At 62.8% G+C, this 23725-nt stretch overlaps 1 protein-coding gene across 10 annotated transcripts in view; it reads right to left on the bottom strand.

The window, feature by feature from the left end:
- The window catches only part of SH3BP2 (SH3 domain binding protein 2), a 35164-nt gene extending 13073 nt beyond the window's left edge, over positions 1 to 22091 (bottom strand). The window contains exons 1-3 of one of the 10 annotated variants that reach the window (XM_070462564.1): positions 21986 to 22090; positions 6235 to 6281; positions 5900 to 6001 (exon numbers count right to left, since the gene is read on the bottom strand). In XM_070462564.1, coding sequence (XP_070318665.1) covers positions 5900 to 5943 — 44 coding nt within the window. In that variant the 5' untranslated portion in view covers positions 5944 to 6001; positions 6235 to 6281; positions 21986 to 22090. Of the gene's footprint in view, positions 1 to 3903; positions 4303 to 5899; positions 6002 to 6234; positions 6282 to 6416; positions 6607 to 15463; positions 16016 to 19702; positions 19812 to 21985 lie in introns of those variants that run through there. The other 9 variants (XM_070462565.1, XM_070462566.1, XM_070462567.1 and 6 more) reach the window with 9 other exon arrangements.
- Positions 22092 to 23725: the final 1634 nt, after the last annotated feature.

Genomic DNA, 23725 nt, shown 5'->3' with positions numbered 1-23725 from the left:
GTTGGAGAAGACTCTTGAGAGTTCCTTGGACTGCAAGGAGAGCAAACCAATCCATCCTAAAGGAAATCAGTCCTGAATATTCATCGGAAGGACTGATGCTGAAGCTGAAACTCCAATACTTTGGCCACCTGATGCGAAGAACCGACTCATTGGAAAAGCCCCTGATGGGAAAGACTGAAGGCGGGAGAAGAAGGGGACGACAGAGTATGAGGTGATTGGATGGCATCACCGACTTGATGAACATGTGTTTGCGCAAGCTCTGGGAGATGGTGAAGGACAGTGAAGCCTGGCATGTCCATGGGGTCGCAAAGAATCAGACACGACTGAGCAACTGAACACTACAGTACAAATCTAATAAAGTACAAAACCAAACAACTGTCTCAACGTGCTGTGCTTAGTCAGTCATGTCTGACTCTTTGTGACCCCATGGACTGTAGCCCGCCAGGCTCTTCTGTCCATGGGGATTCTCCAGGCAAGAATACTGGAGTGGGTTGCCATGCCCTCCTCCAGGAGATCTTCCCAATGCAGGGTTCAAACCCAGGTCTCCTGCACTGTAGGCGGATTCTTTACCATCTGAGCCACCGAGGAGGCCCAAGAATACTGGAGTGGGCAGCCTGTCCCCTCTCCAGGGGGTCTTCTGACTCAGGAATCAAATCTGACTCAGGAATGCAGGGGTCTCCTGAATTGCAGGCTCATTCTTTACCAGCTGAGCTACCAGGGAAGCCCCAACTGTCTCAACAGAAGCAGAAAAAGCACTTAACAAAATCTGGCAATTCTTCATGATAAGAACACTCAATAGGAATTTCCCTAGTGGCCCAGTGGCTGATCCTCTGCACTCCCAATGCAAGACGTTCAGGTTCAATCCCTGGTCAGGGAACTAGATCCCACATGCTGCAACTGAGAGTTCACATGCCTCAACTAAAGATCCCACATGCAGTAACAAAGGAAGACTAAACACGCCATGTGCTGCACCTAAGACCCGGTGCAGACAAGTAAACTTTTTTTTTTTTAAGAACATTCAACAAACTAGGAGTAGGAGGAAACTTCCTCAACCTGGTGAAGAACGTCTATGAAAAACCCTGAGCGAACATCACGATTAGCGGTGAGTGACCGAAAGCTTCCTCTCCAGTGAGGAACAAGGGAAGGACATTTTTATTCACCATTGAGCCAGAGTTTCCAGGAGAGTTATGCAGAAAGAAGAAATAAGAGCTATGCAGATTGGCAAGGAAAAAGTAAAACTGTTCAGAGGTTAGATGGTCAGGAAAAACCCCAGGGATCCACTAAAGAATGTTTAGAAATAATAAACAAGCTCAGCAAGGCAGCGGGACAGCAGATGGACACATAAAACTCCGCCGTATTTCCCTCTGCCAGCAACAATCTGAAAATGAAACAGGAGCTAGCTCAGCTGTAGGTGGTCCTCCCTGACCTAAGAGGGGGCACCCGGGCACAGAAGGGGCACCAGGCTGTCCCACAGGGGGAGCAGAATGCTGCTGCCCTGGGTGGTGGGGACTGCAGGTGGCCTGGAAGCCAGAGGAAGTGGACACAGAGCCCCCAGCCCACTCCATCGCCTCCTCCCCAGTCTGTAAGGAGACCTGGCATCTTTGTGGGGGCAGGGGCGCCGGAGGCAGAGCTGAGGACTGATAGAGCCCACCCCTCCTCCTGGCTCCGCACCTGAAGCAGAGGGAGCCGGGCGGCCCCAAAGTCCCACCCTGGTCGGCTCGGTGGCCAGGCGGGCACAGGCCTGTGAAGGGCTCGGTCTCACCTGGCCACAGCCCCCTCTGTGGACCGGAGGAGCGCTCCTGGTGCCCACTGGCTGACCTGGTAGCAGGCCTGGCTGCGCTCCACCGTCACCTCCTCTGCTTCAGAGACAGACGACGACGTTCCGCCGCCCCCCTCCAGAGGGTGGACCGTGGCAGGGCCGGCTCATCCTGATGCCCCTGCATCCTCTGGGCCCCCGGCCCTGCCCCGTGCCCCTCGGACCTGCCCAGGAGCCCAGCACCAGGCAGCTCTCTGGTCTCTGCTCCGTGCTCACCCCCGCCTTCTCTGAAAGCTGAGATTGGTCTGTGGGACCCAAGCCCGAGGCTGCAGCACCCAGGGGCAGAGCAGGCAGGTGAGAACCGCTCCTCCTCGCAGACAGCCCTGGGCTCCAGGAAGTGCAGGCTCTGTGGCGCCTCCTCCCCCTGGGGTGTGAGTCCCCGGGGCCTGTGGTCATCCCCTGAAAAGGCCCACACACCCAGCCACCGTCACGGATGGCGCACCCAGGCAGGACGCGTGCATGAGCCGCACGACGCAGGTGAGAGGTTCTGTGCCTGCTCTTTGGCATGTGTGCACACGCGTGTGCTCCGTGTCAGCCTGTGCACGAGAGCAGAGCTCCCTCGGCTCCCCTTCCCGACACCTGCAGACCTGCGGCCCTGGCTGTGGCGAAGGAGCCGGCGCCTCGTGCGACCACAGCGCTAGGGGTTCCTGTCGGTGGTCACCGGCCGCCCATCTGTGAGCGCTGCAGGGAGGGGAGGCCAGGGCTCCCAGGGTCCCCAGGGCGGTCATTCGCACACTCACAACTATGCACACACTCACTTGTCACAGGCACACGTGTGTGCTTACTCACACACAGCTATCTGCACATGCTCATACATGCCACCTCCACACACGCCCTCAAATGCACACATGGACTCGCTCAGCTGTTCACACTCACACACGTGCACACACTCATCGACACGTGTGCATGCTCACGTTCATTCTTACATGTGTGTTCACCCTCACACACGCCCGCGTGCACTCCAACACACTCAGAGACACGCACTGACTCCCACATGTACTCACACACACCCTCCAGGGTGTTAGGGTTAGGGTTAACCCTCCAGGGCTGAGAGGACCCTCTGGGGGGGGGTCCCGTCCCCTGGGCAAGGCAGCTTGAGCGCCAGAGTCATCAGCACCGCCCACAGCCCTGCACTCGTCCAGCGCCGGGCCTGACCGCTCCTTAAACCCCACAGCGCTGCTCTGCCCCCAGCTCACGGGCTCGCCTGGGTCACCCCGGGCACACACCATGTGCCAGGCTCTGTGCTTCTCAGGGATCGCCCACGTCACCACCCCAGCACCCCTTGACGTGTGAACCAGCATCGTGCCCACTGGTGAAGACAGAGAGGGTCAGAGACGCTGAGTAATTCCGAAGCACACGGCCCTGCCGCCCCACCTGGGCACTCAGCGGGCACTAGGTGGCGCCTGAGGGGTGGGGCGCAGCGCCTCTGGGTTCAGTCTCCCCTTTCAATTGCTCCTCTCCCTTCCTCTTCCCTGAATCTTTCTCCACAAAAGAATGGAAACCAAAAGAAAACCACCCCCAACGAAACCAAAAAAAAAAACCATCTCCCACGAAGGCTGGTGAGCAGCCACGCCAGGGGGAGGCGCACGACCCGGGCTGGGGTCCCTGAGACCCCAGGCTCTTGAGCCCCCTGCCAGGCACCCAGGCATGGGGCATGGCGCTCCACGAACAGGGGGTGGGCGGTGGGCAGTCGGCGGGGCTCACACGGCCCTGCGTTCCCCCAGTGCAGGCACACTCACACACACACAGTCACACTCACACACACTCACAGCATGTGAACCCAGGACCCAGTGCCCACACCCCCTGGGCAGGGCAGGGTGTCCAGTGGAAGGCCCACACCAACCTGGGGCCTTCTGCAGGCTGGCCGGCCGAGCGGCGCAGGCCATGGGCTCCCACCGACTGCCCCGTCCATCCCTGGCCTCTCCTCTCCTCTCCTCCTGGGGCTCGGGGCCAGGGTCCTGTGCGTCCCACTGCCCCGCCCCGAGGAGGGTGGGTCCGGGCTCACACGCGGGCCCCCCGGAGCGGGTCTACAGGCGCTGGGCCGGCACGGGCTCCCAAGCCCCCCACCCCGGGGCCGCCCCACTGACCTGGTGGCGCTGAGCCAGCACATGGCTCTCCTCCTGCTTGGCGACGGCCTGGGGGCAGGTGTCCTGGGGTCCAGGAAGGCCATGCGGCTCAGGGGCCATGGGGCGGGGCTTCGGCCGGCATCCCGGGGCAGGTGAGCCGCCCGCTCCCTCCTGCTGACAGCCGCCCGCCGCCTGTGTCTGGGGCCTGTGGCCGCCGGGGCTCCTCCCCGCCCAGGACTTCCTGCTGCCGGGCCCCTGGGCAGCCCCGGGTAGCCAGCACTTCCTGTGAGGCCCAATGGTGCGCCCGCTCGGTAATCTGGCCTGCTAGCTTTCAGTCGTGCCCACTGTGGCCAGAGACGACACTCGCCAGGCCCCAGGACGAGGCCAGCTGTGACCACCCCCCGCCCCAGGGAGGAAGCCCCTTGCCAGGGTCCCACCCCCTAACCCCAGGGCCACCTCTGCGGATTGGGCTTCTTCCCAGCAAATCACGGGAGCCCTGAATTCCAGGGCGTCAGGCCCAGCTTCCCTGGCCCCAAAGACAGCCGCACATGAAGTCACGACCTCCCCGGGGCGCCCCGCGGGCCAGAACACGGACTCTGCCATGCAGCTCCGCCTCCCGAGGCCACACGCAGGGGCCCACGCCTCTCACAGCAGGAGACCTCCACGTGTCGAGGTGGCCGCCTCTCTGCCCTTTGACCCCAAGGGGCGAAGGATGGACGGGATGCCAGCCTTCCCTCTGCGTCCCCCAGGCCTCTCTGCCCCTCCCACGCCCACTCCAGGCGCAGCCTCTGTGACACAGCTGGGCTCACACCCCCCCACCGAGCGCACTAGCGGCTCCCCGGCAAACACCTGGCTTGCTAGAAAGCATGTCGCCCTGAGTGGCCAAGCACGCTCCGTCCCTGCCTGGTCCCCACCCGGGTCCCACTCACAACGCAGCCCACCCAGCCCCCAGACCTGCTCTGCCCCTCCAAGCTGGGCTTCCTCCTCAACCCGGAAGCTGGGAGCAGGGAGCTCAGCCCAAGCTGCTGGGCACTGAGCCCCGTGCCCCCTGCCTCCCCTCCCGAGCTCCAGCTGGGGGACGGAGCGCTTCAGGGCCCCGCGGCCGCAGGGTCTGAGGGGCACAGCGGGTCCTCGGGTGCTGCAGAGGCTCGTCCTGGCCTGCCCAGCAGGTATCCCAGGGCGAGACCCACGGCCGGCCTGCGGGCACCTGGTCGCACACACATCCAGGTGTCCAGCTTGGGCCTCAGACAAACCCCCCCTGCCCCGCCCCGCCGTCTCCTGGATGGGGAACTTGGGTTTGTGCGTCCTCACTCTGCTCAGGGGGCTCCCTGGCCTCCCCCCCCCCCAGCAGCAGCCTCAGTGCCTGCCGGGGGCCGTGGGCAGACGGTGCCTACGGCAGACAGCTGACCACAGCCCACGGGCAGGGGGTGGCAGGGAGGTGAAGGGGGCCTCCTCCTGTCTACCCTCGCAGCCTGCCCAGAGTGGGGAGGGAGCCCCAGCCAGCCTCCGTCCCGTGCAGGCAGAGATGGGAGCCGGCAAAGGCCCACACCTGCGGGAGCCGTGGGGTCGCCATGGAGGTCAGACCGTGCTGGCCCCTTCCCTACCCTATTTCCTCAGGGAGGCCGAGGCCAGGATTCCTGAGGCCCCCGCTCCAGGCCTCCCGGTTTGTCCCAGTGACCTCCCATCTCTCCCGCTCCAGGCCTCCCGGTTTCTCCCAGTGACTGTCCCTCTCTCCCCGCTCCAGGATTCCCAGTTTCTCCCAGTGACCTCCCATCTCTCCTCACTCCACAGTTCCCAGTTTCTCCCAGTGACCTCCCATCTCTCCCGCTCCAGGCCCCCCGGTTTCTCCCGGTTTCTCCCGGCCTCTCCCCACCCCCCAGGCCGCAATTCATCTTTGCAACAAATAACGCTGCTTTCATTTGGTGGCCCAGCTGGCGCAGAATCCGCCTGCAGTGCGGGAGACCGGGTTCCATCCCTGGGTTGGGAAGACCCCCTGGAGAAGGGAACGGCTACCCACTCCAGTATTCTGGCCTGGAGAATTCCATGGACTGTATGGTCCATGGGGTCACAAAGAGTCAGACACGACTGAGCGATTTTCACTTCATTTCACTTCATGTTCCTGAAACAGAGGGTGTTCAGGGCCCCTCCTTCAGTAGTGGGAACCACCTCCCCGCCCCACTAGACTGGGAATAAGCATCATCCAAGCAGTAAGATGGGTGGGGCTGGGGTCCCAACTCTGGGAAGCTCCGGTTTCCACCCCACCTTCCCCAAGTTGTAGCTCTTCCCCCAGCCCCCAGGGCGGCTGCCTCTAAATTCCAGGCTTGGGGACCACCCACCGAGCCACACACTTACCAGGGTGGGTGGGACTAGCCAGCTGCTGGGCAGGGGCCGGTGTCAGCCTACGAAAGAGGGAGGAGAGCCTTCTGGGTTCCAGGGTCCTCGGCCTCCTCTGGAGCAAGGCGCAGGCCGGCGCAGCACTGCCCCTGCCACAGGCTGTGAAGCCTGTCCCACCCTGGTTTTCACAGCCCACTCACCCGCGCTGACCACGGGGACGCAGGGCTTCACAGAGCAGGGCGCTGGCCGAGCCAACGGCCAGGGAGCGGAGGTGTGGGCACTGGAACCACGGCCCTGGCAACCCCAGTCTCCCAGTCTCCCCTGTGCCCAGCCCGGCGCCCGCCTGCTGCCTTTGTGCCAAGGAGAGCCTGCAGGCTCAGGGAGGGCCCTGTGCCCAGGGCAGGGTGACTGGCACCTCCACTGGTGAAAACCTCAAGCTCTCAAAATAAGACGCTTTGCATCAGTCCCCGCGAAGGGCTCGGGGCCACCCACAGCCAGCCTAGGTCCCACCTACTTGGTCCCCACCCTGCAGGACCGGGGCCCCTGAGCCCTTCCCCTCCTCTCTGAGCCAGTTCTTCTCTGCCTGGCACTGTAACCCGCCTTCCGGCGAGGGGATGCGAGGAGCCCCGGGAACTCGGGCCAGGGTGCCATCCAGCTGGGCAGAGTGAGCGGGGGGCATAGGGGCAGAGTCCTGCCCAGGGTCACCCCGTGTTGCGGGCTGAATGGGGGCCCCCGAGTCCCTGGGAACTGTGATTGACCTTACTTGGGGAAGGATCTTCGCATACATGACTAAGGATCTCACCCTGGTTTAGCCAGATGGGCCCTAAATGAAACAGCAAGCATCCTTGTAACAGACAAAAGAGGAAGAACTCGAGGAAGAAGTCAGCTTTGTGTCACCAGAGGCAGAGAGTGGAAAGAGAGGGAATTGGAGGAAGGCTGCCAAAACGTACAAACTTCCAGTTCTAAGGTGGATAAATCCTAGGGAAGTGATGGACGACATGGTGACTGGCCGACACTGCTGTGTGATACACAGGAAAGCTGGAAAGAGAATACATCCTGCGAGTTCTTATCATAAGAAAACATTTTCTTCTTTTTTTTTCTCTTTTCATTGTATCTATATAAGAAGACAGATGCTGGCTGGATCTATTGTGGCAATCCTCTCACAATATATGCAAGTCAACCATCATGCTGTGAGCCTTCAATTTAAAAATAGAGAGAGAGAGAAGACAGAGGAGAAGGGGAAGGCAGAGGCAGAGACTGGGGTGACGTGCGCCTAAACCAAGGAAGCCCAGGCCCGCAGGCAGCCCCCAGGAAGCTGGAAGACAGAGAATGAGGAAGGATTCGCCCTGGAGCCCTCAAGGGAGTAGGGTGCTGCTGACATCGTGACTTTGGAGTCCGGCCTCCAGGACCGTGAGAATACATTTCTGTGTTTCACAGCCCCCCGCCGGCGGCACTTGGTTAGGGCGGCCGTGAGAAACTATTTCACACGGGGACTTGCCCACGTTCTTCCCTGGATGAAGTCACAGTCGGTTAGAAGCCCGGGGCGTGCCCTGCAGGGTGAGGCTGGCTCTGCGAGGGCCCCCTGGGCGTGAGGCTGGACAGGGTACATCTGGGCAGCCTCCCTGGACATCCATGGCCTCCTGTGGGCCTGGCTCACCACCTCCCACACCCGCCGTGCATCGGCTAAGGCCAGGCCCAGCCCACACTCAGCAGACCTGCAGGGCCCACCTCCCGGCCAGCCTCTCCTTCGCTCTGTCCAGCCACCTCCACCACGGAGCAGAGGTCAGGCTGGCCCCTGGCTGAGCGTGCGGGGTCTGGCCCCTGCTCGCTGCCCTGGGCCCTCGGCTGTGGGCCTATCACAAGGACCACCGCGCCCCATTCTCAGACTGCAATCTCCTCCGCTGGAAGCCATTTCCTCTCCAAAAGGCCCCTGCATCCTTTGCGAGAAGGACCTTCTAGGACCTCAGCCCCTTCCCTGCAGTCTCCAAGTCAGTGGCACAGCCTTATGCATCACATGTGTGACCCCAGCGTCCCCCACGGGCCTGCGTCCCCCTGTATGCCCAGAGCCCAGTGCCTGGCCCACCAAAGGGACCAAGAGACCAAAGGATGCGTGGTCAGGTGGGCTCACGGTTGCGTCTACACACACGGCCACACCAGCACATGCCTACACCAGCACATGCCTAGGCTGTCCCCCAGAGCCAGAGTGAGGAACGAAGCTGACCTCCAACGAGAACGGAGGTCCAGTGGCTGTCGCAAAGCCCCGTGGCCCCAGGACCTCTGTCTGGTGAGTGAGCCGTTGGCCAGCACTGGGTGAGCCCTGGGGTCTGCTCACTGCAAGACAGAGACCAGGCCAGCACCGTGTCGGGGTCTAGGAGGCCCCCCCGGGACTTGTCAGGGCTTCCCAGGGTGGGGTCGCGAGGCAGTCCAGCCGCTGCTGTGGGTGGGGACAGAGGGAATTGGGGAAGTGGAGAAAGACGCTGGCATGCACAGCTGCCCACACGGAGCCGAAGCTTCCGAGGGCGGTGGCCAAACAGGGGCAGGAGTGTGGTTTCGGGACCCTTGCCTCGAGCTCTGTCCCCACAGACAACTCAAGGGAGCCCACGTGCCCCTGTATGCGCCCCCACCCCACAGCCAGCTGGGGCTGCCTCTCCAGGCCTGGCCTCTGCCTCTAGCAAATATTCCCAGATCAGGCAGCATCTCCCAAGGGCCAGGGTGGAGCTGGGTGAGCCTGCGGGGGCAGAGCTGGGGGGCCCCCAAAGAGAGCCGGGGACCCTCAGAAAAGAGCAGGGGCCACCCACGGGCCCCGCAGCAGGTGCAGGGCACCCTCATCGGAGCCCCGGAGAGAGCAGGGCTCCCCAGGAAGGAGCAGCACATGGATGGGTCAGGGGACGGCTGGGCAGGCGTGCCAGGCTCAGGGGCCCTGACCTCTGGACCAAGGCCACACAACAGGCTGTGGTGGGGGGCCGGGGGCTGGGGGAAGTGCGGCTTGGTACCGTCACCCTCTCGTCTCAAACCACAAGCCAGCAGAGGCGTTCCAGGATTCACACTTCAGTTCATCATGACACTGACAAGTTTCCACTTTTTAATTGCTTGATAAAAAAAACTCTCCAAAGGGCTGACGTGTGGATGGGTCCACCCCCACGTTCCTGGCCCATCGCCCACGGATGTTCACAGCTGCGCACACAGCCGGTGTGGGCACCCCAGGTACCCCCCACACACATCGCCAGGGCAGGGCCGCTCCACCACGGGACACTGGGAAGCAGGACAGCGGTGGTGACGCACAGACTTCCTTGGGGACAGGCCGGGCTCCACCCTAACCTCACAGCCCATCCTCAGCTGCTTCCTCGTGAGAACAGCGGGCCGACGGTGCCTGCATGAGCCTGTCCTGAGGATCACCGGGCATGGCCGGGGGACAGGGGGGCTTCAGGGGTTCTGCCGGCCACCCCGTTGTCACGGGCACCTCGGGAAGGGAGAACATCCTCCCGAACTGCCCTGCTCAGAGCCGGAACATGCCCTCCCAGGCTGCCCCTGTGGGTCAGCACCCCCCAGCACTCCCTGCCCACTGCTGCTGGCCCCATTCTGAGCCACGGCCCCAGGCGTGGAAACACCACCTTTGTCCAGAGCATGGCTCAGCCTGGAGCAACATCTCCTGCCTCCCCAGGCCCCACACCTTCCTCCGCAGCCCCGAGTCCAGACCCACTGCCCACACACTGCCCTGCCCACGAGCAGGGCTCCTAGGAGAGGCTCCGTGCCCCCAGCAGCCACACTGACTGCAGCGTTGCCAGTCTGTCTGTTGACTGTCTGCCTCTCCCTCGACATAGCTCGAGGTTGGGGCGGGGAGGGGGATGTGGACGGCAGTCATTCTGTGCATCCGTCCCCTGCAGTGTCCCCATACCATGAGTCCATCCCCTGCAGCATCCCCAGCACAAAGGGGACACCAGCCACCTCTTGCAGCATGAAGAGACCTCACCCACTGGCAGGACACTCCCAGCTCCACTTGGGGTCCAACTGTGGAGCTCATTTACTGAATTAAACCACTCGCCTTGCCCCAAGCATCCCCATTTCTTCATCCCTGGGTGTGGGGCGGGGGCCTCTGGCTGCAAGGATGGTCACCAAAGGGGGTCTGTCGCCCACTGAGCAAGGTCTGGACACCCCCAGAGGGACCTCGGCCAGGCTCTTGACCACTCCCAGCCTCACGGGTCCACAAAGCAAGGCCAGCAGCCCCCACGGGCAGAGCAGGTGTGGGGCCTGGACAAGGCACCGTCCCCCCCCACCTACCCGGCCGCGAGTGCCCGGTGGGCCAAGCCCCAGGCAGACTAGGCTGCCCAACACTGCCGCTGACCCTCCAGAGGTGGGGCTGGAACCTTCCGAGCCCCTCTGTCAGGTCACCTGGAAGGGGATAGACCTTCTGCTCTGAGGTCAGGGTGAGGCCGACCCTCCGTGAACGAGGAACCCATGGGCGGCAGGACTTCCCCAAGCCGAGCCTACCCCACCCTCTTCCCAGAAACCACATGCACGCTCCTTGGGTCACTCCTTGGCACACCAGACAGCCTGGTCCTGCCCTCGGAGGAGGGCCTGGTCCCGGTCACCGGGCCCAGGACTCAGGAGCACAGGCGACCACCAGCCAAACCCTCCTGGGGACACATGCGTAGGTCACACGCGCCTCCTATGGGGACACAGCCCGACTCTCTGGGGCCAAGGCCGGTGGGGGGGGTCTCAAAGGCCTGGGGGGCTCCTTTCTTGCCTACAGTCAACCTCTTGTGACAGAGGGCCAAGCCAGTGGGTCAGGGCAGGGAGCAGCCTCCAGGAAAGTCCCCCCAGCGCCAAGGTGTCAGTGCCCAGGGCCCACTCATTCCCCGCCGCCTGTCTCCAGTGTTCCCGATGAAGATGAGGAAGCTGAGGCTGAGTGGGCTGCAGCAGCAGCCGTCACGCCAACACCACCCTTGCAGGCCACCTCACCCACCCCACACTTCCTGCCAAGCCTGGCTCCAAGGGGTGTGAGGAGGCCCAGGGTCTGCTCTCCAGACAGATGGACAGACAGAGAACCCACAGCCTGGAGCGCAGCTGGAGGACGCCCCCGGGCTCCAGGCTGAAGGCTGGGGCACACAGCGTGGGGGTGCAGGCACATTCCCGTCCGTCCTCCTGATTTCAGGGTCTGCTCCTGTTTCACACGCACCTCCAGGGCTCAGGGGAGCCGGTCCGGAGACTGTCCCAGAGCACAGGCCACCCTGAGGCCTGCTCACTGCCGCCACCGCTAATCGGGCAGGAGGAGACAGTCAGGGCATTGCCCCCTGCGAGCAAACACCACACCCTTCACCCCAGGTCCACGCCAGCCGTGCCCTCCATCTGGGATGCCCAACTGTTACGGAGGTAGCCACCGCTGACTCACACACTTGTGACAACCCTTCCGCTCAGACATAGTGACACATCAGCGCGCATCCACACGCCACAGCCAAGCAAGGTCACATGGAAAGTGTCCCGGATAGGAGGGCACTTGTGCAAAGGGCCTGGGGCTGGGGCGAGAAGAGGCACACACTGTTAGAGGAGGCCGGTCAGGTCCAGAATATGCATGAGGGCACGTGCCCAGCTGAGCGTGGAGAGGGTCTCAGACCTGCCCCAGGGTGAGCACTCAGGCCAGGGCACCACCTCCAGCTTTGCTTCTCTGTACCGGCGACCTGGTGCAAGTCATTTCACTCCTCCCCAAAACAAGCTTGCTGATAAGAGCACCCTGAGGACCAAAGGCACCAAAGATGCTCAAACTACCGCACAATTGCACTCCTCTACACGTGAGCAAAGTAATGCTCAAAATTCTCCAAGCCAGGCTTCAGCAATACGTGAACTGTGAACTTCCAGATGTTCAAGCTGGTTTTAGAAAAGGCAGAGGAACCAGAGATCAAGTTGCCAACATCCGCTGGATCATCAAAAAAGCAAGAGAGTTCCAGAAAAACATCTATTTCTGCTTTATTGACTATGCCAAAGCCTCTGTGTGGATCACAATAAAGTGTGGAGAATTCTGGAAGAGTTGGGACTACCAGACCACCTGACCTGCCTCTTGAGAAATCTATATGCAGGTCAGGAAGCAACAGTTGGAACTGGCCATGGAACAACAGACTGGTTCCAAATAGGAAAAGGAGTACGTCAAGCCTGTATATTGTCACCATACTTATTTAACTTATATGCAGAGTACATCATGAGAAACCCTGGGCTGGAGGAAGCACAAGCTGGAATCAAGATTGCCAGGAGAAATATCAATAACCTCAGATATGCAGATGACACCACCCTTATGGCAGAAAGTGAAAAAGAACTAAAGAGCCTCTTGATGAAAGTGAAAGAGAAGAGTGAAAAAAAATTGGCTTAAAGCTCAGCATTCAGAAAACTAAGATCATGGCATCCGGTCCCATCACTTCATGGCAAATAGATGGGGAAACAGTGGAAACAGTGGCTGACTATTTTTCTGGGCTCCAAAATCACTGCAGATGGTGACTGCAGCCATGAAATTAAAAGATGCTTACTCCTTGGAAGGAAAGTTATGACCAACCTAGACAGCATGTTAAAAAGCAGAGACATTACTTTGCCAACAAAGGTCTGTCTAGTCAAGGCTATGGTTTTTCCAGTAGTCATGTATGGATGTGAGAGTTGGACTATAAAGAAAGCTGAGTGCTAAAGAACTGATGCTTTTGAATTGTGGTGTTGGAGAAGACTCTTGAGAGTCCCTTGGACTGCACAGGAGATCCAACCAGTCCATCCTAAAGGAAATCAGTCCTGAATGTTCATTGGAAAGACTGATGTTGAAGCTGAAACTCCAATACTTTGGCCACCTGATGCGAAGAGCTGACTCACTGGAAAAGACTCTGATGCTGGGAAAGATTGAAGGCAGGAGGAGAAGGGGACGACAGAGGATGAGATGGTTGGATGGCACCACCAACTCAATGGACATGAGTTTGAGCAAACTCCGGGAGCTGGTGATGGACAGGGAGGCCTGGCGTGCTGCAGTCCATGGGGTCACAAAGAGTCAGACAACTGAGTGACTGAACTGACTGAGGCCCAGAGGAGGCAGCTCTCCCAGGCTCTTCCAGAGCCACCTGGCCCAGCGCTGGGCCCAGAGCCTCGGGGTGGAGGGCACCCCACTCAGCCCAGACCCCAACACCAGGCCGAGATAACAGCATACAGAGGCCAGGAAGCGCATGCTGCGTGGGGGCCAAGGAGAGGCCCGGGCCCTACTGCTCCTCGCAGGAGCCACGGCCGGAGGTTTCAGACCGGCCATAAAGCAAGCTCGCCGCGGAGACACTTGCTGTTGGCTAGTGCCAGGCCAGGGCATCTGTGTGAGCCCTGCACGCTGGGAACCACCCACCGAGGCTTCCCACGGTCGACCAAGGGGAACACTGGTTTGACCCCAGTAGCGTCCGTTGCTTCTCTCATCTCTTCAGACTCTTTTGTGCCACGGCAGGCTCCCTCGGGCCACAGGACCCACACGGCTCCTGGGTACCTCGCAGCATTGCCACAGGTCAGCAGGTCAGGGTCCAGGGGCGTGAGGAGTGGCCCTCATCTCGGCTCCTCCTCCAGCTCCTCTTGGGGCGGGGGGGTGTCTCTGGACCACTCACCCACCCAGGAACCTGGCTCACCATCCATCCAGAAAGGTTTTGGCTTTCCGCCTACCCTGCCACAGGCTGGAACCATCAAGGCCAAGTCCATACCACAGGGCCCTTCCCGCCTCCTTCTCACTTCAGCATTTCAGGGTCTGGTCTCTGTTCAGCTTTAACCCATTTATTTTTACTCTTGTTATCCCTGATGCTAATATTTTTCATACCTTTTCTTTTCTTCTTCCTTTGATGTTGTCGGTTAACCCTCACTCTCTTGGAGAGTGTTTTATTTTGTTGCCTCACTTCCTTCTTGGGGTCCACCTTGTATTCCTCAGCCAATTTTTAGGTTGGGCCCTCTCACTGGCTTCTTCCCGGGGTCCCTCATAGGCTGGGAGAGGGGAGCAGCCCATGATGGGGCAGGCAACAGCCACGGTCAGGCTGGGTCTCTGCCCAGGACCAAGGCAGAGAGACAGCCACGTGTCCAGAAGGGAGGGAGCCAGAGAAGAAAGGGAGAGGCTCAAGAGGGAAGGAGGAGCCGGCCAGGACCCCAGGGCGGAGGCTGGGGAAGCAGAGTCCTGGTGCCCCCAGCCCGGGAACCCTGGTGAGGGGCGGATGACTCACCGCTGGCCTCCCTCCCAGCCCCTCGGTGGGGGCCTGGCTGGCTTGACTGTTCCCAGGAGCGCTGACACTGCCCCATTGTTCGGAGGCCTAGCACGGGGAAGGTCTGGCCGGGGGCCCAGGTTGGCGGGAAAGGGGCCGGGTCCCTGTCCCTCCCTCTCCAGCAGCCTTGACAGACAGGAGGCGGCAGGGTGGGGAGGTAGGGGTCTCCCTCCTGCACACTGCCCCTCCCCAAGCCAGGGGTCCTGCGGGATCCTACACGCCAGCCACACACCCCGAGCGCGGTCCCAGTCACAGCCGGGAGGCGAGTCTCGGGTTCAAGGCCATCGCCCCGCTGGTGCTCCAGCAAGACGGCCTGCCCCAACCCAGACGGCCGCCCACTGTCCCCACCCTGCCATCAGGTCACCCCAGGACACCCCGACGGCCCAGTCAGGCCAGGGAGCGGTGCCCTCAGGGGACCTCGGGGCTGGAGGGGCGGGCCTCTGCTCCCTGGGGACTCCAGACCCGGCCCTGCCTCATGGGGTGGGCAACTCCAGGCAAGGCCCCCAGCCACCACAGCCTCGGGCAACATGGCCTCAGCTCTCTGTCCAGCACCCCCTCCCGACCCCCACCGTGGGCCCAGTAGCCCCAGAAAGCCTCCCCAGACCCTGACAGGCCAAGGACCCGTCCAGCCCTGTGGTCTGCCTGCGGGGCCACCACGCACGAGGCAAACACTCTCCTCCAACCCTCGGCCTAACTGAGGCTCCCAGAGGTGAGGTGGTTCCTGACGGTCAGCAGAGCTCCCGAGGGCCGACCCCGAACCTCCTGGCTGGGGACCTGCCACCGCCTGGGGCAGCCTGTCCTGGGTGTGGGAGGGGCATGGCTCCATGGGGGCCACAGGGACACCCTCTCCCTCCCTGGGGAGATGGCCATGGGGGTCACTCCTCTGTGGCCAGGAAAGCCAGCAGAGAGGACTGGGCGGCGGGGTGGGGGGTGCTCCCCCAGGCCCCAGTCCACCACGTCTGCCTCCCCTGGCCCCGGGGGCCTCTCAGAGTGGGTCCCCGACTCACCTTGCTCCGCCGAACCTCAGCCCCCACCGCACACCGGGCTCTCCTGTGTCTCCTGCTTTCATCCAGGCCTCCTTACGGCCACTGCCGCAGCGGGGGTACTGGTGCGTGCGTGGGAGGGATGTCTCAAGACCCAGAGTGAGCTCTGCAAACACAGACCAGCTCTGGGCCTGGCTCCTCCTGCCCGCGTCTTCCTGCTCCCACCCCATAAAGGCCCTACCTCAGGTGCCCAGTGGCACCTCCTATGTGGTTCTCAGGGACCGCCCACTACGAGGACGGTGCCTGCGCCCTCCCCACAGGCAGCCCCGAGCCCGGCCCTGGGGAGGGGCCCCGGGGGTCCTCCAGGCAGCAGGTGAATCAGTGTGGAAACCGCCAGCGTGGGGCTGCCCCGCCTGCCTCCCAAGGCCTTGACCTGGAACGGCTGCCCGTGGGTGCCCGGCTGCTTGGGGAACCTCGGGCCTGGGGCAGGGCCTGCTAGGGTGGCGGGGTGAGCGGGTGTCTCTTTCTCAATCATCTTCCTTCCCCAGAGCGGGCCCAGCCGCCGCTGACCACAGTGCTTCAGCATCCTGCTCACATTCTCAAGAGGACAGATGGCTCTGGTCTCAGAGAGCTCGCGTTCCTGCTGGCAAAACTCCCCAGGCCGGTGCCAGGAACCTCAGGAGGCTGGGGAGCTCGGGGAGGGACTCTGTCCCTTGCTCCAATTTTATACAAACGGACGCCAGGGCTAGTGGAACTGAGGCCCCAGGAGGGCCAGAACCTGGGTCTGCAGCCAGCCTGGGGCTCTCCCTCACCCTGCCCCCAGGTCGGGGACACCTCCTCTGCAGCGCAGCTTAGGGTCTGGAGCCAGATGAGATGGGGTTCAGGGTTTCCCGCCCCCACCCCCGAGCAGCTCCCCTGTGAGGCCAGGAGCCGGCAGGGGGTGCCCCAGTCCTGGTGCACGCCAGGCAGCAAAGTGTCGGGCTGCGGTCCCTCAGAGTTGGGGGTATTCCAGAGAAGTCAGGAGGTAGGGGTTAGGGGAGGACTTGTGGGATAAGGGGCCTGTGGGGTGCAGGGCGGGGTACATGGTGGTTACCCCTCCCACTGGAGACTGGGGCTCTCCCTGCAGGCGCTGTGGGCGCCGACAACAGCTGGCTGGGCCAGCAGGGAGGCCGTGGGGGCCGGGCATGGACCGCGGGGGCCCTAGGCCCCTCTACCGCATCCAGCTCACGGCACGGATCCCGCCCAGCCTCCGACGGGATGGCCGCCCTGCACTCCTAGCAGCTTCAAGCCTCTCATCCTGTGCGGAGGGGCGGGGGCACGGCCACTCCATCTCTGCCCACGAGGGTCAAACCTGCCCGGGAATCATGGACCTGCCAGCTGGGGCCCCGCCTCCAGCCTGGCAGCTGCCTGGCCCATCAGGGGACCCAGCAGCTCGGTGCCAGCTGCTTGCACCCCTGGGGAAAAGGTCTTCCTTTCCTGACCTCAAATAGGAGGGGAGGAAGCAGCTGGAGTGAGGGAGGAGGGGGCAGGGTGAGTCTCCGGGGTCGCCTCCCTCCCCTGCACCTGTCCACGCAGGGCTCCCAGATCTGGTGTTCTAGATCCTTCTCCACCACTCTCCTACAGGGCCCCATCTGGGGGGGGGGGGGGGCGCTGGCTGTCTAGGACTCAAAGACCAGGTCCCCCTGTGGCTCGTGGCTCAGGGGGGCTCAGCCTGACCCCAGCCTTGATCCCAGTGTATGTCTCCAGGGAGGAACGGCCACAGAAAAAGGAACACCTTCCACTTGGGATGGGGGGCCCCTGATCCCTCGCCTCAGTCTCCCCGTGTGAACCCCTGCGGGGACCCCTGCATCCAGGCAGCTGGAGTGGTGACGGCGGAGGACACAGGAGCTGGAGCCCAGAGCCAGGGCTGTGGTGGAAACGCAGAGGGGCCCCAGCAAGATCCCCGCACCGCTGCCCGCTGTGATCCGATCAGGAGCTTCACTGCCCAGCGGCACAGGGCTCTCGGGGTGACGGGGCACCTGTGTCTCTGACACCCAGCAGGAGCTAAACACGCCCGGCCTGCAGCTGGCCGGGCTGCAGGCCTGCTCTACCAGGGACTTCCCTCCTCTGCGCCAGGTCCACAGGGGCATTGCTGGGCACGGGCACTCAGGTGCGGCCCTGTCCTTCACCAGGAACAGACGGAGCAGGGAAAAGCAGACAGGGAAACATGGTGACCAGTGTACAGGCTGCGGGCTTGCACCCAGCTCTGGGAGGTGGGGCGGGGTCCAGGGAGGGTCCCTGAGGACCAGGCAGGACAGACACTCAGGCTTTTTATTAAACTGCTTCTGAGGGAGGCAGCGGCGGTGGGGAGGCCCAGACGGGCCGGGAGGCTCCCAGTCCACGCCTGGCCCAGGGCCGGGTACACAGGGAGCCCGGCACGAATGGGAGGCCCAGGGGGCAGCAGCTTTCTGAGGGGGGCCCACCCCTACCCTCTGCCCCAGGGACAGGACTCAGAGTGGGGTGGCATAGCTTCCCAGCCAGGTGGACTGTGGGTGCCGCCCTGGCTCCTAAGGCATCGGGGTTTAGCCAGGGTCTACCCTGGCATCCCAGGCCCTGAGGTCACTCCCTGACCTCCTGTCACCTTGCTGGGGAGGGGAGCAGGGGGGAGTGGTGGGCAGCCAGCAGTGAGGGGCAGGGGTTAGGCTGGCTCCTCCCTGGCCGGGGGCAGTGGGTGGGGACCCGGAGGTCTCTAAAGCCACAGAAGAGTGAGGCTGGATTACAACATGGAGGGGGGAGACAGGGAGGGGGTGGCAGGGCCCCCCAGATGGAGCTGCAGCGTCTGCACAGGGTCAGGGACGGGGAGGGTAGGCCCCACCCTGGGTCTGGGCTACGTCTCCCAGTGTGGGCTCCTTTGCAGCGTCTCACTTAACTTCCCCGAGGACTCCCGGAGTCAGAACTGCTTTCCCTCCGTTTCCCGAGGAAGGAGCTCAAGTCCAGAGACGCACTTAGACGTGACGAGGGCAGGCTGCTGCTCCACGCTGGGAAACCCGCCCTCCTCATCTGCCTGCTGGGAGGAGCAGTGCCTCTGGGAGAAGGTCCCCCGGGGAGGTCTTCCCCAGGGCTGGCTCAGCGCCCGGCCATGGGGGAGCCCACCCTGGTCCCAGCACTCAGGGCGGTCACCGTCCGCCTGGAGACTCGAGGCTGGGCCCGCCCTCCCTCTGCAGGCTCCAGCAGGCAAGACACCCACACCCCACCCAGCGGCCTGGGACCGGCGTGCTTGGCAGTGGGCCGCCCCTACCCTGGGCTCAGCCAGTAGACAATAAACATCTGATTCATAAGGAAGCAGACAGCACTTCTCGGAATCGGAACACGGCCGCGGCGGAAGGGGTATGGACACCAAGAGGGTGCCCTGCCAACTCCTCAGGCCATCGCCTAGGTGACAGGGCCTACACCTTTCTAGCGCAAGGGGTGCTGGGTCCCACTGTGGCTGGCCCACAGGGGCCGAGGATCAGTCATCTCTGGACCCTGGGGCCAGGGGTGAGAGAAGCACCAGGTCTCAGTGTGGTTCCTGACCTGGGGGGACGGGCAGGGGTCAACCTGCAGGTGGCCCCGGAGTCGGAACCTCAGAATCTCTGCTATCCGGGGAGAAGGGGCGCGGTGGGAAGACTCAAGTCCCGTGCCCCCCCCCCCCCCACATCTGAGCACTTCACTCCCACTGCGCCTGGAGTTGGCGCACAGCTTAGGAGCCTGGCCCCCGAGCCCTTGTCCATCCGTGTGGCCCAGAGCTGGGGCCTTCTAGCGCCCAAATCGGGAAGTGTCATTCATGAAAGAGGCGCGGGTCTCCTGGCCGCGGCCGGGAGGCAGCCCCATTTCTCCTGGCATCGTCCTGCCTACCCTCTGGTGCCCAGGCCCAGCATGGTGAGCAGGGTGAGCAGGCAGTGCTGCACTGCTGGGCCTACCTGTCTGAAGCTACAGAGTCCAGAATGCTCCCCGCCCCTCAGCCCCCGCCTCTGGGGCTTAGGCGGCCCACGTGTGGGACTGTCACAGCCCTTGGATGACTGGTCAGGACCACTGGAGAGAGTCAGAGGCCTTCTGACGACAGGCCACCTGCCTGTGGGTAGGATTTCAGCCTCCTGACCACCCCTCTCCCTGCCCCCCAGGCCCCTCTGCATGGTCATCCACCCCCCCATCCATGCTCCCACCACATGCAAACACACCAGCCACTCCGGTCAAACTGGCCTGCCACCCTCTGCACTTCCAGCCTCTGGTTCAGTCTGTTCCTACCTCCATGGCTGCCCTCTTGGCTCAGACAATCCTCCTCCTGACGGCAAATACTTCCTTCACCGGCCACCTGCCATTCACCTCCCTTGGCCAGGCTGCCTGGTGCTGCCTAGAAAACCACGTATGTGCATGCCCAGGGCTTATTGAGATCACCTAACGAGCCAGCCAATGAGTGGAGAGTGGGGCCTGCCAATCACTGACACTTGGAGTCTCCAATAAGAGCATCAAGGACAGAAACCAGGAGGACCCACGTGGCTCCCTGATCCTGGCCACTCCTGAGAGACTCGGACCTTGGTCACGAGACCCAAGCAGCAGGGACCTGGAGCCTGACCTTTGCCCTAGACCTCTCCAGGTCCCGCCCCCTCCCAAGCAGCCACTGCCTGGCTATCCCTGCTCTCTAGCCCAGAGGGCTGTGGACAGCACCCCCACTGGCCCACAGTTGCTGGACACCAAGCATATGCCTCCACCAGCCCCCGGACCTTCACAGACACCTGTGAGCAGTTCACTACCCCCCTTTTACAAATGAGGAAACCGAGGCTCAGCAGAGTGACGCGTCCTGGCCAAGACCACACAGCTGGTAAAGAGTGGCAGCTGAATTGGAAGCCAGGACCCAGCCCCTCTGCATGCCTCTCTGTGCCCTCTAGGCCTCCCACATGTCAGCCTGCAAGCTTGCCGGGTTCCATGTTGGGGGAGGGACATCGGGGGCTGACTCAGCACCTCACTTTTTTCTGTCCACGTGAACAGAAAGGGCCAAGGGAGGTTTGGAGTCGCCTACCCTCCTGTCTCCCAAGCTGGCCCCCTTGGGGGGCTCCTCCCTGACTCTGCAGGCCTGAGAGGCTCCCCAAAAAGGACAGACCCTCTGTCAGCACCCCTCTTTCCAGCTGACTAACAGGGATCAGTATGGGCCACCTACTCCTCTGGCCAGGCTGCGCCCCAACACGGGGCACAGAGCCAACTAATAGAGAGGAAGGGAGGGGAATTTGACAGAGCTCTCACACTAGAGACCCCATGCTGGCCCCCTGGCCTGCCTGCAGTGCTGGAGACGGTGGGATGAAGGCCAGAAGGTAACGGATCCCAGGCCCCGCCTCCAGTCTCAGAAGCCTGGGTCAGAGAGGGCAGGGGACCGATCCAGGGTCACACTCATTCATTGCTGGGCTAAACATAATCCTAGAAACCTACCCTGACTCCAGGACTTCCCTGCCTCCTTGGCTGTCAGACTGTCCAGAAAAAATTCTACACATTTTATCTTCATCCTAGAGACCTACCCTGACTCCAGGACTTCCCTGCCTCCTTGGCTGTCAGACTGTCTGGAAAAAATTCTACACATTTTATCATCTTCATCATGGCAGATAACATTTCCTGAGCCCCCTTTTTGCTGGAGCCTGATTACAGCCTCGTTAGCAAGACCACATGCCCCTCGTCCATACAGAGCTCTGGCCTGAAGCCAGGGCCATTTAGGAGTGGCTCTTTACTCAGCACGGCCACCTGGCCAGCTGTCACGGACGTCACAGGTGCTCACAGATGGGCAAACTGAGGCAGAGAGAGAGGATGTGAGGCACTGGGGCTCCAGCAGGGACGCACAGGGAGTGGGCCCCGGGCCTGCACGCTGCTGCAGGGTTCAGGCCCAAGCAACACCCCCAGTGCGAGCCACTGTCAACACTTCACCAGAGGCAGGCCAGGCCCAGAGCACCAGGAAAGAGCTGGGCTGCTGGGAGGGGCCGCGCCCACATGTGGAAGAAAGGCTGTCCTCAACCTCCAGCTCTCTGACACTCACTGTTCCCCAGAATACGACTCGCAGACACCCCCAGAGCCACGGGGCTATCAGTCACTCACACTTCAGTGTGAGTCAGCTCCAGCGGGCAGCTTTTCTCCACCCTTCGCTGCGCGGGCCAAGGGAAGGAGAAGTTTGGATTACCGGGAGGAGGTGGGCGCAAACTCGCCGCCCAGGGCCTTCGGAGGCCGGATCTGGTGAGTCGCGTGATAGAGACCTGCGGCGGTCCGCGGCGTTCCGCGAGCCGCAGGGGTCTGGGGAAGCGGGGGCCAGAGGAACGAAGGTACGCGGGGCAGACGCGACGCCCCGGCCCCCGCTCCTAGGCCTCCAAGGTGCACCCTGCGCACCCCGAACTCGCGCGCTTTCTCGGGCAGTGTGGCGCCGGTCGCCGGGCCTGGCGCGCGCTGGAGCTGACCGGCCCCGCCCGCCCTCTGGCTAGAACCCCGGTCCCGAAAACTCCAGCCAGCCCGGGGGACTCGATCGCGCCCCGCCCGCGCCCAGCCGCCGTTCCTTACCTGCCGAGGCTCTGCTCCCAGCCCGCGGGCCCTGCGTGCCTGCGGCGGCTCCCGGCTCAGCCGCCAGGCGCTCCCACCCGCCGGGCGGGTGGCCACGAGCTGGATCCGGCCAGGAGCTCTGCCCGCCCCCGGGTTGTACCCGCCCCTTTGATATGGCCCCGCCCCGTCCGCCCCGCCCCCTCAGGCTCCCTTCCCGGTCCCAGTCCTCCCGGCCCCGCCGCCTCTGCATGGCCCCGCCCCTGACTCGTCTCCCTTTGATCTGGCCCCGCCCCGTCCGCCCCGCCCCCTCAGGCTCCCTTCCCGGTCCCAGTCCTCCCGGCCCCGCCGCCTCTGCATGGCCCCGCCCCTGACTCGTGTCCCTTTGATCTGGCCCCGCCCTGTCCATCCCGCCCGCCCCGCCCCGCCCTCTCAGGCTCCTCGCCCGGCCCCAGTCTTCCCGGCCCCGCCGCTTCTGCATGGCCCCGCCCCTGACTCGTGTCCCTTTGATCTGGCCCCGCCCCGTCCCTGTCCTCCCGGCCCCACCCCTCTACCTGGCCCTACCTTCACCCCGAGCCACCTCCCCAGACTCCCGCCGGTCTACGGCTCGCCTTTACTCCCCTCTCCGCGATCTCGGCCCCGCCTCCGCTGGCTCTCCGGGCCCACCCCACCGACTCCTTTTGCAGTCTGGAGGTCTCCGTGCGCAGCTAGCGGGTCTCCGAGTTCGAGGTTGGGAGCAGGTCAGGACCTCAGAGCCCGGGAATCCCCCATCTTTCCCCACTCCTGGTCCCGAGGCGAGAAGGCTGCGGGGTTGGCTGCGGGTGTGGACGCCATCCCCGCACCTCACACAACAGATGCGCAGTAAATGCACGTGTGTGTCCTGCCCAGGGGCCCCTCGTGGCTCCACTGGGGACGGCGCTGCCCTCTCCCCGCCAACCCACTGACCCTGATCCTGCAGGAGGAGGAGTGGTTGACTCAGGTCAGGAGGCCAGGGGCAGGGACCTGTCGTGACCCCGTACCCCCCTACCCGGCTCCCCCACCGGGCAGAGAGGGCTTGCTGGGAACCGAACCTCTGGAATCTTGCCCTTGTTCCAGAAGAGTCTGGAAGGGCACTTTTCAGTCACTTCCAAGCCGGACACAGACCTTGTAGCGGGTCTGGACTCCCAGGATCCAGGGGTCTTGTTCCAGAATTGGGAGACCCAGAAAACAGGGTATTTCACATTTTACCTCTGGGGGGCTCCCAACCAAGGCCCTTCCTCACAACCATGGGGGTACAGGAGACACAAACCCAGTTTTAGACCAAGATTACCCTGTTTAAGGGCAGAGGGCCTAGGCGAAAGGGAGCTTGTCAGATATTGTAGGGAAAGGGGTTTTCTGGGAGATGACTTCCTGAGAGGAGCCCCAAGGGGCAGTATAGGTAGAGAGAGAGTGCATGTGTTCTTGGGAGAGGGAGCAAGGCCAGCAGGCTTATGGGGACTAGAGCCTTCCTAGGCAGGGCAGGGGTTCATGGCTCAGACACGATGAGGCTGAGGGACGGGGGGTGGGGTCCCTGGTCCCAGAGCTTAGGAAGCTATGAGCAGGGGAAGGACAGGGTCCGGCCAAGGGCTAAAGGGACTGGAGGGGAGAACAGAAGGCCAGCCCGCAGAGGCCAAACCCTGTCCACGGGGGAGGCCCAGGCCTGCCCCTTCGTGCTGCACTGGGCATCAAGGGCCAGTGTCCAACAGGGCAGCCACGGCAGGGGCTGGGCCAGCTACCCCAAACCAG

The sequence above is a fragment of the Odocoileus virginianus genome, unplaced genomic scaffold (assembly GCF_023699985.2).
Source record: "Odocoileus virginianus isolate 20LAN1187 ecotype Illinois unplaced genomic scaffold, Ovbor_1.2 Unplaced_Scaffold_5, whole genome shotgun sequence".
Lineage (NCBI taxonomy): Eukaryota > Metazoa > Chordata > Mammalia > Artiodactyla > Cervidae > Odocoileus > Odocoileus virginianus.
Note: the sequence above shows the minus strand (reverse complement) of the source record. Positions and strands in the feature narration are given on the sequence as shown.